The 13,778-nt window shown below is 44.8% G+C and overlaps 1 protein-coding gene across 1 annotated transcript in view; it reads left to right on the top strand.

The window, feature by feature from the left end:
• LOC119461402 (translation initiation factor IF-2) overlaps positions 1-6,217 on the top strand; it is a 61,680-nt gene extending 55,463 nt beyond the window's left edge. The window contains exons 6-7 of the mRNA XM_037722695.2: positions 3,070-3,151; positions 6,107-6,217. Of these exons, the coding sequence (XP_037578623.1) occupies positions 3,070-3,151; positions 6,107-6,114 (90 nt within the window). The 3' untranslated portion in view covers positions 6,115-6,217. The remainder of the gene's footprint in view (positions 1-3,069; positions 3,152-6,106) is intronic.
• The last annotated feature ends 7,561 nt before the right edge of the window (positions 6,218-13,778 follow it).

The raw sequence follows: 13,778 nt of genomic DNA on the forward strand, positions 1-13,778 counted from the left end.
CTGTCCCCCGCGCATCCGACGAGAAGCAAGGCGGACTAGAAATGCCAGGATCTGTCGCTAAATCGCTGCGAAGCTCGCTCGTATCACCGACGTCAAAAACAGCGGTACCAAAACACCAACTACACTTGGCTGCCGCCGCGCGCGCCGGCTGAAGCAAAATAAAAAGAAATGAGGAGGATATGACGGTTTAAGTCACGTGACTTCCTCCGTACTCCGCTTTTCAGGCGAGAGCAGTCCGGACTGCTCCCGGCTGCTCTCGGCGCAGCGAAACTGCTCTTGTTCTACCACTGGATGACGGCGCTCCCACTCCTGTTCGACCACTGAAACACGTCGCCTCTGGAACGAGCACTTTCAGCGTGCTTTTGAGTGCTCCTGTTCTCCCAATGGAATTCGCCATAAATTAGAAGCACGCTGTAAGCGACACCAATGGATCACCGGGGAATATAAACTTCGTTTCTTGAGTATTATTTTTCATTTCACTACAATGGCTGTTAGCTCAATAATTGTGTATTTGCAGCGAGCCACGAAAATGCTTTAGTAGTAAGATAGAAACTATTACTGAAATAGATTGTTATTTTTCGCATTATTTTGCTTGAAAATAAGCCTTGGAAATCCGTATTTTTAGAATTCGGCTTCCTGAACACAATTGTGTTAAATGAGCAAAGAGGAAAAAGAGAAAAGGAATCAGACGCCGGAGTAACACTTGCAGAAGCACACACGCGCGGCCACACATGCAACGCTACTTGAAAGAGCACCGCTGAACCACCATTGATAAGCGACAACCGCAAGCTCAACTAAGTTTGCGTCCTATGCGCAGATCATCGCTCCGCGTCATGTAAAATATAATCATTGTTTAATACTTAGTACGGCTAGTTATAAAGCCACCAAGGGAAGGTAACAATCAAAATGCAGCACCTTTATCCGGGAAAAGGTCAAGTCACAGTCCCATTTTGTTAACCACCCCTTCCCTTTCCAAGAAAAGGCAAAGAAATTGCCTAAGCATCTTGACATTGGTGTTTTGTCTCAAACGATGTTAACGTTCTTCGACTGAAGTCAAGGCCAGTCCACCTTGTGTCCAAGCTAACGTTGGTCAAACCGCTGAGCGAAAAAAAAGGTATAAAAATTACGTTGCAAGATAGTTATAAAACTTGCGGTGTTTCGTTGTCAGAGGCCGGACAACCGAATGCCGTAGTTCTTAAGATTGTATGTTGCACCATGCGTTCTCTTTGGTCTTCTTTTTTCACTGACCAACTTGGCTAACCTTAGCTGGGAGACCCTATATAGGTGCCCCAAATAGCGTACTATGGTGACAAAGCATACAGCAGTGTTCCCTGCCAGGATCACTCGCGACGTCTTTCTTATAGTAAATAACAAGAATGATAAAGTACAGAAAGTTATTATACGCGCTTATCGTTAGTGCGTTTCTCCTACAGCGTAATGAAAGTGGACACTCAGCGCATTATAAGCTTGTTGAATGGCTCTCACGACTGCCATTCTCACAGCGCCCTCGTGTCGTAGCGTACATAAGTAATTGTAGGTTACATCACATATTTTATACAGCCGCTACGCTGCTACCAACGATTTCTATTATAACCATTCATGACTTTTCCAAACTAGTTATAAACTGCTTTGACTAAAAATCTCCTACCTTCGTGATGCGGAAATAAAGATATTTGTATTACATTAACATGGAACCTTTCAATGGAGATGTATGCTGTGTAAAAAAAAAGACACAGGCCTGCGCGGCACAGTCACAGCGTCACAGCACAGTCACAACGTAAGCTGTTGGAGTGGCTCAAGAGTAGCTCCAATTTCGGCACCACGCGCAACGGGATCTTCGCGGAAAATTCTCTTCGCCTCGTTTTGACGAGAACGATCTGAACTGTCCGCCCGGCGTCGACGGCGAGCTGCGGCTTGTAATGCTCTCTACACAGCAGTCTGCTGATCCCGATGATGCCTGGTTGTAGCCGCGCGCGTAGCTATACGATTCGCGTCTTCAGCAGCGGTTCGTACCGTGCGAGGAGACGCCATAACCTGTACCCAAGAAGTATCCAGAATACATGGCGCACATCTCACATTCCTTGACCCGTGGCACAGTACGTTGTTCTTGTTGTTGATGATGATGATGATTGCTTATTGGAATCTTCAAAACGGGCTGGTGACGAATAGTCACCTAGCCTGCTTCAGTTAACCAGGTCCAGTTACATGCAGCATGGAACTGCTATATGCAACTTACATGTCGGGCCGTTAAGTTTATTCATAACAGGTGCAAGCGAACCGAATCGCCCACTAACCTCTTAGCATCTTCCGGACTACCTACGCTCGAGACAAGCGCAAAAATCGCACATCTGAGGTTTCTGCAGTAACTTCTGCATAAGCAAAGCTGGATATATGCGTCGAAATACATCTTTCTTGTAGAATCACGAACACTAAGAAACATATATGCATGCACTCTAAGACAATACGCTTTTAACAACGACAGCTTCAAACATTATTTTTTCCCTGACAATCAGCGAATTGAATCTTTTAGACCCATCCATTACTAACACCGAATTCTTGGTGGATATAACCTAGAAAATTGAAACTATGTTTAATAACTAGTAGTCTCTTTCTTAGCAATGAGTCAGTTGGCAGCTTTCTATATGTGTGTATCTTTTGTGGTGCATAAATTCGTCCGCTCTCCTGTTTGCATATAACTAGCGTTGTTATTTTTGTGTCGAAATAGGTGCTGTTCTTTATGCGCCTCTCAAAATGTAGTTACGTAGTCTTCATTGCATTGTAGTGCTAACGCTCCTCCTGCTTTGGTCTCGTAACAGACTGGCAGTATTGTGAATGAATGAATGAATGAATGAATGAATGAATGAATGATCAAATCAGTAAAGGTGTCTCTAAGGGACAGTCCCCCGCAGACCGGCCTCTGTATTAAAAAAATATGTCAGTTCCAGTGAGTCAGAACGAGAGCGTTTGCGTGGAGGCACTTAGCGAGCTCCACAGTTCAAGTAAGCGTATCTTAACTGCTACACCTGAATGATGTGTAATTCGCGAGGTTTCTTCCTTTTCTGAATGCAGGGTCACGTGTGCCGTCCTGGTCAGCGCTGTGTTCCCCAACAAGTGCAGTGCTTCAGAGCCCCCTGTCCACCAATCTATCGATGTGAGTAGAACGCGAAGCCGAAAGTTTGTGAGTTGGCACTCTTTAGAGCTCTCACGCCCTCTCAAACACCTCATCTGAAGTAGCTAGCCCTGAATATAGCCGGGCTCACATCTACAGCTACCACTAAATTATTTATCTTTCTGGATCTATCTCTAATAGTTGTTCGCATTGTTCATACGCACTACTGTGCACTATAGCAACAACGAAGGTTTGATTAAGCACGCTGTGCAAAAACGATCGATTATCATTGTCCATGCACGCAAATAGCCGAACGATTTTAGGAAGCTATTTGCTTTATTACAGGAATGATGGGTTTGAAGGCGTATATTTGTTGCAGTGAGAACCTTCTGGCAGGACTTGAATAATTGCGTTATTACGTGGAGAACCGAGGCATTAATTGGCACATTTGTACTGGTAGTATATGTGCCTATACGTAGGAGAAATTTGTCATACGTGTGCTCTCTCGGGTGACTCGCCCGCCGTCGCAGTTCTCTTCCGAAGCCACCTCAGGGGGAGAGGGCGGTGCTGGAGGAGGAGGGCTGTCCTTCTCGAGTGATCCACCAAAGCCTGTCAAACCCTCTTAAAGACCAGAAACACCGAAGCTGTCGTCCGACTGCATGTGCCTCCCAATGAGCTACAACAGTTGGTGTTCAGCGGTGAAAACGTCACAGAGCTTGGGTTGCGCGAAAGCAATTGGCGCCTTTGTATCGGCGATAAAAGTCCGAGTGCCACCGACTACCAACCACCAACTACGAAAACAGGCGAAAGAGCCAAATAAATCTATTAGCTTTAAAAAAGGATTGGTCAAGCGAAGGAAAGCACAACATTGAAACGCCTCCCTAGGTGCGCGAATACTCGCGTTGCCACTTGTCACGTTTTAAACGCTGTTTGACATATTTTCAGTCTGCGCGAGACAGACAGGTGTGTCCTAGACTATTGAAGAAAGTAATAATTATCACACTAAGTTGCTAACAACTTACTTGCAAAGCGAGTTTGCATTGGTGTTCTGGTAGCAATTATTTTACGAAACAATGTCGTAATGTTGACAGTGAAACGCCTGAATATAAAGAACAATGTAAGCTGAATGTGATTGTGTGACTCCTTGGTGAAACCTTGACCTGCTATGCTACATAAGTTTGTGACAGTTGGGACGAAGTGATACGATGTATGATTTCCTGTTAAGTCTCAATCCAATGCTTTTGGGATTTCGTCACTGGAAGAAGCGGTCTCAAGTTAAAATTAGGATTAGACTGGCGATCACGATGTGTGATAGGACTGGATTAGAATCGAAATAACGTAATCATATTATTGCGCCTGCCTTTTTGTAAGGTAGCAGCACAAAATATTCTTGTTTCCTGACGTTTAGAGTTCTGGGCCGCCATTTTGTGGAGATGCCTTATTCGATGCTTCTAATTTTCACGCTTCGTGAGTTATCAGACCAACGCTCCATTGGCCTTGTGAATAGGATCAGCCGGCTGTGAACACTGAAAGGTAAGAGTGTCAGAATTAAGTGGAAGGCATCCCTACAACATTGCGGCCCTGGTTTCGCGGGGCGCTAGAAGACCCCAAGGATGATTTCGAAACTAGATTGTATAGAAGCAGTCAAGCACAATTCATGCGGAGATCCCTCACGGTTTAATAGATCCTCGCTTAGTTAACGAAGAAAATGTTCAACTTCTGCACCTGAAGAGAAAACTCACTGCACTCCAAAAACTGAACAACTCATAATTACTCTTACTGAAACGACAAATTTCTATTATTAGCTTTTAGCCATGGTAGTCCTCTAGAGGCATTCCTAAAAATCTTCAGCGTCGAAATGCGGGAATACTATTCCAGAGAGTGCGCCAATGACGCTGAAGAAATACACAAAGGCTGTATTTCAGTTCATGAAATATAGAAATATAGCATGAAATGTAGGCAGTGGAAAAAATAACAAGAAACAAAGACGAAGCTCAATGATCACATAAGACCAATTCGCTTCCTGTGGAATTATTTCGGCTTTATTACAATACTTTGTTTCTATTTCGGCATTGCATGCCCGACTGGTTTAGACACTCCAACACCCCTGCTTTTGAAGCACTGTCCGACGCCACATTGAACAACTTTCTGTGCACAAAGCATCAATTATCAGGGGTAGCAGCATCAAATGTTTTCTAGCGACCTCGCCGTCAAATGTTGGTCTTCATGCTTTCGATGCCGGCTTGCGTATAATAATAACTGGAACGCGGCTGAGCAGGAAATCAAACATTATTAGTCAATGGTTTATTGACATGCAAAAAGCATGTAACATGGGATGGAATTGATAGTGTCTAACAATAGCTTCAGATAGAATTCATGTGTTCATTTGCCTCTTTATTTAAGATTTTGATAATGCTGTCTTGTATGTACAGTCCCGGGTGAAAAAAAAGATAAGCACAAGTGACTGGTGGCCGGAGCGGCAAAATCACGACACGCGACAGAAGTGACTGGTGGGCGGAACGGCACATTCTATTTTCCAAAGCAGGGGTTGCCGTCAGGAAGCCTGTCGTGATTTTGCTGCTCTGGCCACCAGTCCAATTGTACTAATCTTTTTTTTTCCGCTGGGACTGTGCTTTCCCGCCATTTCTGCCGATAACTTATCCTTAAGCTGCCGTTTATGTGCTCATTGTGAAGTTGTCTGAAAATGTCGCCTGCATTTGCGATTAATTTCATTACTGTATATTTCAACATTTCCTTCAGCTGTTTGTTATTCTTCAGCTGAACGTAGATGCGCAAATTACGTAAATTATGTTTAGTGTATCAGCGCTTCCACCACATTTGACATCGATTTAAGCGCGTGAGCACTAGGTGCAGATAATTGCTTCTGTCTGCTCTAAATTGTATTTGCTCCTTCTAATTCCTACCTGGTCATATCAACAGCAAGTCTTACCGTACGCTGTGTTTGTGGCAAAAGTACTTTTTTTTCTCTTTGTACAGGTGTCTGAAACCGAGTTTCCTCCAAGGAAAAACACAACGGATGAACGTCAACTTGATAAATCTGTTAGTTCTTTCAATAAAAGCACGTGGGTGCAGGAAGAATTGGTCAACCTACTCCATGAAAGTTATTTTCTCTCATACAGGTTGAAGTTTTCCTATTAACCTAATGAAACATGTACTAAAAACATTTTAAACGCTCTGACAGTGCAATTAAAATCCTCTGAAACTGCGGAAGAAATCCCACAGAAAAGCGTTTAGGAATCACTTTATTAAATTACCTATTGTGAGAAAAGATCGAGATAGAATGCATGAATGAAAAGACAGATAGCTGGTCATGGTTAGACTGATCTTAGACGTTACATAGTGTGGGAAAGGAACAAAGGAAGGTGAAAGAGCTATACGGCTGGCCAAGATGATGGCCGAGTAAAGAGGCGAATTCTGCAAGAATACATGACAGATGGGCGTAGTAAAGGCTACGAGAATATACGTTGAGGCACCAAACCAGGAGGGATTGGCAAGCTGTTTTTTTTTTCAAACGTACAGCTTTCTTGTACTTTATGTTGCAGGGGCCGAAAAACTTGAATTTTATTACTGTAAAACGTCATGCTGGCTTAAATGTATTGTCTAATATGATGGAGATTAACACGATTAACAGCAAGGACAAATGGGATGTTAGAAAGTGCTTGTGGTCTATTGCTGTGGAAAGACCACGTTTTATTTTAACACTTTTGCCGTTGCACCATGTGTCAAGGAGCGCAATAAAAATACATCTGGTTCAAAGCATACGCAGGTGCAACAAGGTAACTTCGAAGTGTGACTACGGCGATGTGACCATATAGCCTGCGGTCCTTAGCTGCCCGTAGGTGCGTCGCAATGCCCGAGAGATAGCAGTTGCCAATTCAAGACCCGTGTGTGTGTGTGAGACAACTTTATTGAAAATCCTGCAAATTAATGGCTTGGGTCTAGGCCGCGCCGGGGGCAGCAGTGAGACCCTGTCTCTCGGTAGCTTCTGGGCTTGCTGGATGGCCCAAAGTTTGTCGTGGAGATCTGAGCTAGTCAGTGTGGCTCTGCACAGCACCCTCAGTTCATCAGGGAGGACTGAAATTCTCCTCTGAACTATTTCGCAATCCCAGAGTATATGCCCTATATGACTGTATCCGCGAAAAATTTCTTGCTTAGCTACTGTCCGCATGCGTGACCAGCGTTTCATCGATCAGCTTGTTATACGACTGATCAATAGCTATTACGCTCCTGAACTCGCGCCTGAACTCGCGCCTGAACTCGCGCCTGAACTCGCGCCTGAACTCGCGCCTGAACTCGCGCCTGAACTCGCGCCTGAACTCGCGCCTGAACTCGCGCCTGAACTCGCGCCTGAACGCTGGCCAATGTTGAAATGCTCTTACATTAGCTTCACCCGCCGTGGTCGCTCAGTTAGCTAAGGCGTTGCGCTGCTGAGCACGAGGTCGCGGGATCGAATCCCGGCCGCGGCGGCCGCATTTCTATGGAGGTGAAATGCAAAAACGCCCGTGTGCTTGCGTTGTAATGCACGTTAAAGAACCCCAGGTGGTCAAAATTAATCCGGAGCCCTCCATTAAGGCGTGTCTCATAATCAGAACTGGTTTTGGCACGTAAAACCTCAGAATGCAATAGTACATCAGCTTCAGTCACAAAATGGGACTCAGTGCCCGTGAGGCCTGACAATTTCAATATTTTTTTAGAAAACTGCGCGAATATCTAAATCACGTTGGGACATTTGTCATGATGCAAAGATAATTGATTCCAGACATTTATTTGTTAAATATGATTCGTCCTGCATACTGAAAAAAGTCTAAAATACGTGTCACAATAGATTCGTTGGTTAATATTAAGTTTAAGGCTGGGTAGTAGGCTGCTGAAATTACAATGTATTGCACAAATTTCTATACTAAAGTGACTTGTGCGATTACTTTTCATAATCGAATAATCACGGTAACATTCAGAGCTATGTTTGCGTCGTTTTACTTTGTGATCATTACCGAACACATGGAGGACAAGCTCAGATATATGATATTTTGCCTTTCCCTGGCATTTTTTATTAACCTGGGAAGTAAACCCTTCGAAATTAAGAACACGAGAAACATTGCCATTCTAGTGGCTGATACTAACAATACGTTATTTAACAGGATTTGTTGGATTGTGGTGCATGTTGGTCTTCGTGTATAACTCTTCCCCACCCATGAGTGACACTTATTCTATACAGAAACAAGTTTCGAGGCTATTGGGAGACGTTTGCTTTTGGACGAGCACTGCAAGTGCTGCACAGACAAGCGCAAGCTTGATCGCGGCCGACCCAGGTTTCTCTAAGCAAATATATGTGAAAGCTAGAAATTATTTTATTCGACAACCACTATACCGATAGGAATGAGCTAGGCTAGTCAGGAGGAAGGGCGATATTCTATTGATTGAACGAAGAACAATACTGATTTTTTACTTGATAGAAATGACCGCACTTGATGTACCCGAGTGGGTGCTATCTTTGGTGTCGGCACCTGGTCCCCACAGCAACAACTAAATGCTCCGCGCTGGCGTACTCAGGTTGTGAGTTCCTTCGCCTTTGTGGTAACGGCTGAGGTGTCGATTTCTTTTTGACAAGTAATCCTGGAGGCATTAAAACACTCGCAAGATCGAACGGCACGAAAGGTACGTAGGACGAAGTTTACACTACAGACACAGCGCTGTCGTCTACACTTAGTCTCGTTTTTTTATGCAGTTTGATCCCATTCAACATGTACCAACCAGCCAAGCTCAGCGCTCTCAAGCAATTGCCGATTGGCATCGGCCCTTAGCTTTGTATTTTGCGCTGCATCGTAAGAACAGAGCCTTGTATGACAATTTATTGCCACGAATGATGTCTTCCCGGGTGCAAATGCTTCTAGCTCACATAAACCTTGGAGAGTCGAAGAAGAAGCTGAAGGTTTCTCGCCACGGTATAAGTCATTTCCACATCACACGCCAGTCAGAGTCACTGGTCAAAGCGAGCAACTTTTCGACCTTCCTTCCATAGTCTGAATGGCAATGCAGTACACAACTCTTTGGCATCGTTCGTCGAACTCCTGGGGACCATTTTAGGTTATTCGAATAAGGCGGAAGGCAGAAAGCGTGTAATCTCGTGAGAAAAACACCAGGCCAACCCACCGCGAGATGCTGCGCCGCTTGCAGAGTGTCCCTTATGACCAGTGGCGCGGCTGCACTAACAGTTGACAGCGTAAAAAGGTCTCCTATAGTGTGACAGAAAAGTTTCGGAAGCAGAAAGAAAGTAATAAAGGACTCAGGTTATACTGAGTTGCTTAGCTGTAGACTTGATGCTTCTTTTTTAAATTTTCACATATTATTGTCAACAAAATAGATGGTGGCTTTCATCTCCTACCTGCAGTCGCCAGATACCATTTGTTTAATGCAACAAATTAATTATATTCTGTGCATTGGTGGATGCTGAGTATAACCATTTCTTCGATCCCATGCACTTAGATGGAAGCTCCTTGGATAACAAGATGAAGTACCAGACGTTGAAGTTACTTACCAGTTCTTTTATGAGACAGCTACCATCGAGCTTCAGAAAGGACAGCCGTCCTCCGATACAATCTTGTATATATCGAGCAACTGTTGCTGCTTTTATGCAGGATTGAATGAAGCTCTCCATATTTCTGAAGCAATTAATGCGCACTTGCCGTCTAATCCAAAGAGAATTGAAGAAAAGTAGAAAAATGTCACTTTACATTTAGCAGGGACGAGGAGGCCGGAGTAAACGGCATCATTCTGGATAAAAATAGTAGACGTAAAGACATAATAATAGAAGACAAGAGACTATAGTTATGTTGGCCCAACCCGCAGTGTTATATTTACCGGACTCTTTGCTCTTCCACTGAAATAACTCTCTCGAACATGAGTGTGACAAAACAGGAAAATCGGGACAAACTTGAGGTGAAATCCCGAACGTCGTCCTTTTAAATCAGCCTTCGTTGTGACTTGCTGAAACTGTATAAGTGAGCGTTGACCGAATAAGAAAGAAAAACATATTACTTTGTATTCAAGAAAATATACTGTAACCAAAGCCAGCGCCGGCCGCCCTTTCTTTCACTTGGACTCTTAGACTGTCCCGTAGTCTCGCAAGGACTCTCACGTAAATACTCGAATGATTTCGCGCCTCCAGCAAGCCACCTGGCCGACGTCGCGGAACCAAAACCATGCCGACCGAGTGCCGGTCCCCCTTGTTCATTTGGACTCTAACGTGAACACTACCCATGGTTCTGTATCTCCAGGAAGCCGCCTAGCCGAGGTCGCAAATCGCGCGCTCTCCTATTACGGCAGAAAGTAAAGAGTTTTTGCTGTTAGCAGCTGTGCGGTTTTATTGCTCTTCTCGTTGATTGTGACATATCCGCGGCCACTGACGCCAGGCAGTCTTGTTCCATTTGCTGAGTTATCGGCCATCATGGTCGAGTTAACTTTGTTATTTTATAATTATTCTTTCATATACCTAAAACGTTTAAATACCTAAAAACAGACCGATAACTCTGCTATCGTAGTATGTTTGTTAAAGTGATGCAAGACAGTAAAATTTTACAAATAATAACCTAATAACCACGCATTAGGTCTTCTCTTTGTTACCGTAGATTGTGTTAGCCTCAGGGTAAATCTGAACACACACCATCAGTAGGTATTGCAACTTTTCTGATTCTCGTTTCCTGGCTCATGGAAGCAAAGCCCAACGCCGGTCCTGAAATGAATGACCTTTAGCCACAAAGCACGTCTTGATAAATAAACATGTGATGTGAGTTGCAAGATGCTTCATTTATTAGAAAACCTTGGTGTTTTATTTATTTAACGGCCGCGGTAATTTGTTTCGTAAACCTGCTATTTATTATTGAAATTCCCGTTTTTTTAACCACATAGTTTAAGCATTCGAACAAAAAGATGGTGCGTAGCCCAAAGCGTGCGGTCAAAAAGCGAACGCCGCGTAGGGTAATGCGGGGTTTTTCAGCCATCGAGTAGACATTTTTAGAAAAAAGTGGTTTACAACACTGCGGTGGCTGTGTCCAGCCAGACGGTGCTACGAAAAACATCAGCATATTCACGTATATGTATGAGATCGAACATTTCTTATAAGGTACCACGGAATGCTTGCACAGGAGGTTGATTGATGCAAAATGTAACTTAATAAAAGATCGTAATATCATAGAACACTTGATAAACTGCAAAAGTGTCATAGATGCGCACGTAAGCAAAGATATGGGATAGCACTAGTGTCAAGTAAGCGTTCAACAGGAAACTCAAAGTTGTTCATAGATACGAAGGCGGCGCAGCAAAGCAAAGACTTGGTGAAGAGCGCCACTAGCTGACTCAAGCAAAGGGTTGCAAGCCTTGGCGTGGCTGTATTAGAGCACTGCAAGGGCTCGGGCTTACCCGAAATCCCGGGCCCGGTCCGGCCCGTGGGCCGGGTCGGGCCGGGTAGGGCAGTTTTGTCACGTGCTCGGGCCGGGCTCGGGCACGGCATGGACTTTTTGACCCTGGCCCGGGCCGGGCTCGGGTATTTTGATGCGGCCCCGGGCCGGGCTCGCACTTTCTCGTGGTGTGCATGCAACGTGCAGCAAGTTATCCTCGCGCGTCCCAACTCTGAAAAATCTGTTGACCCGGCGCAGCTGGGAGCAAGCAGTGCGACTCCTGTGTACGTCCCTTTTCTTCTTCCGTCGTATTTTGCGCTGTTTGAACAGAATGTAAAAGTCCAGACAGACGTAAGCCGCGTCAAACCAAAGGATGCCATTGTATCCCTTACCTAAATCAATGTAATTAATGCTTTCAGCGCGGTGTAAGCGCGTTCGCGACTTACTGATTCTTCAAAGGCGAATTGGTAAAACGATTACTGATAAGATAAGACAATTCGTCACGCGGCTGAAATATGGCACTGCGTCCATCTATGATTGCACGCGTGTTCTCAACCGGCCGCCTAGCAGCAGCGCATTACGTTGCACCATGGAGGAACGAGAAGCTTTCTTTCTCAATTTACTCCATCCATGCGCTGCCTCAGGACCTGTCGTGGCGTGGAGATCAGTGGTACTAGAATACGGTTGAGAGGGACGAGCGGCTGGGGCGGCTCATGCTTTGCAATGAGGCGCCCGACGTGGAATAATACTGTGGCGGTGTGGTGATAGAAGTGGATTGGGCCGCATAAAAGTCGCGCCGTTGGAAAGTGCTGGCGATAATGCTCGGCAGGGTCATTCGTAATACTTCGCGCGCTGGTATTTGCGTTGAGACCGCTCAAATAGTGTTCATAATTGCATATGACATTTATTTATGCCTTAAGAATAAGTTCCTTTCATTCTCTTCTTTATTTTCTTTTTTAATGCTACTCGGTGGTCTTTTTTTGTCTCGGGCGACGGGCTGGGTTCGGGCCGGTTCCAGCCGGGCTCGGGCCGGGCTGGGGCCGGGCTCGCGCCTAAGGTAAAGGGGTGGCGGGCGGAGCCGGGCGAGTAACGTAGATTATTTCCGGGCCGGGCCCGGGTCTCGCCATAAAACTTTTGGTCGGGCTCGGGTGGGTAGCCGACGTAAAATCGGGCCCGGGCCGGGCCCAGGCTCAAAAAATCGGCCCGTGCAGTGCTCTTGGCTGTATCACCTGCCTTTTCTGACAATACGAAGTGCACAAGGCAGAATACTTGAGGAGTAATACAAACTGTCATTTAGCCAGCAAAATAAAAAATAAAGAGCGATAGACAGAGACAAACTGCATAACGCATGATACATATAGCGTCGAAAGTGTTTAGACGGATTAGAGGCCAAGCACAAAGCAAAATAGTTGCACAGCGCAAGCTAGTCTTATCTCCAAACGTACAAACTGTTTCCGCCATGATGGACACGACTCCGTATGACACCTTGAAAGCTTATGTGACTCGCACACAAGGCAGAATGAACACAAGAAAAAGCGACCTGGAGAAGTTATTTTTTTCCGTTGAGACAGTACAGTTAGGCGCTGACCTTTATTGGCCCCTATCAAGACTAAGTATACGAGTGCTTTAAAGACGTGGTTACAAACCGACACCTTTCTATCATTTTACCTTATTTTAGAACAACACTAACGACCGTTCCACACTCTCGGTGGTGCGAACAGCCCAACCGAAAAACGTCCGCTTTTTGCCATGTTATAGTATCACATTTTTTTTGACAGGAAGGAGGTGTGCGTTGATGTGCGTGATCGGTGAGCGTCATTGTTGCTGCAGGCGGTCCTTCTGTTCATTGAAACTTGAAAAATATCAAAATTTTCTTTACGTGTACTTTGATTCCCCCCCCCCCCCCCCTCAAAAAAAAAGAAAATAAAGAACACGTAAAGATATATGGCACAAACACTTTCTTCAGCTCTTAAAGGGACACTAAAGAGAAACGGGAAGTTGAGCTTAAATGGTAGATTATCCTTTCACGATCACAGCCGTACCATTCTTACTGCAAACAGATGTTTAATAAGCGATAAAATAGCGAAAAACTGAAGGATAGGTGCTGATGCCCCTTCGAATTTTCCGCACTACACATTCGTGACGTCGGATATCACAAATGCAGGCCGGTCGCGATTGGTCGAGAGCGATTTATCGCTGTTAATAAAACGCAAAATGAAATACAGCTTAAACGTACATAAACAGCATTTGCCAAC

This window comes from Dermacentor silvarum, chromosome 8, assembly GCF_013339745.2.
Source record: "Dermacentor silvarum isolate Dsil-2018 chromosome 8, BIME_Dsil_1.4, whole genome shotgun sequence".
In the NCBI taxonomy this organism is placed as follows: domain Eukaryota; kingdom Metazoa; phylum Arthropoda; class Arachnida; order Ixodida; family Ixodidae; genus Dermacentor; species Dermacentor silvarum.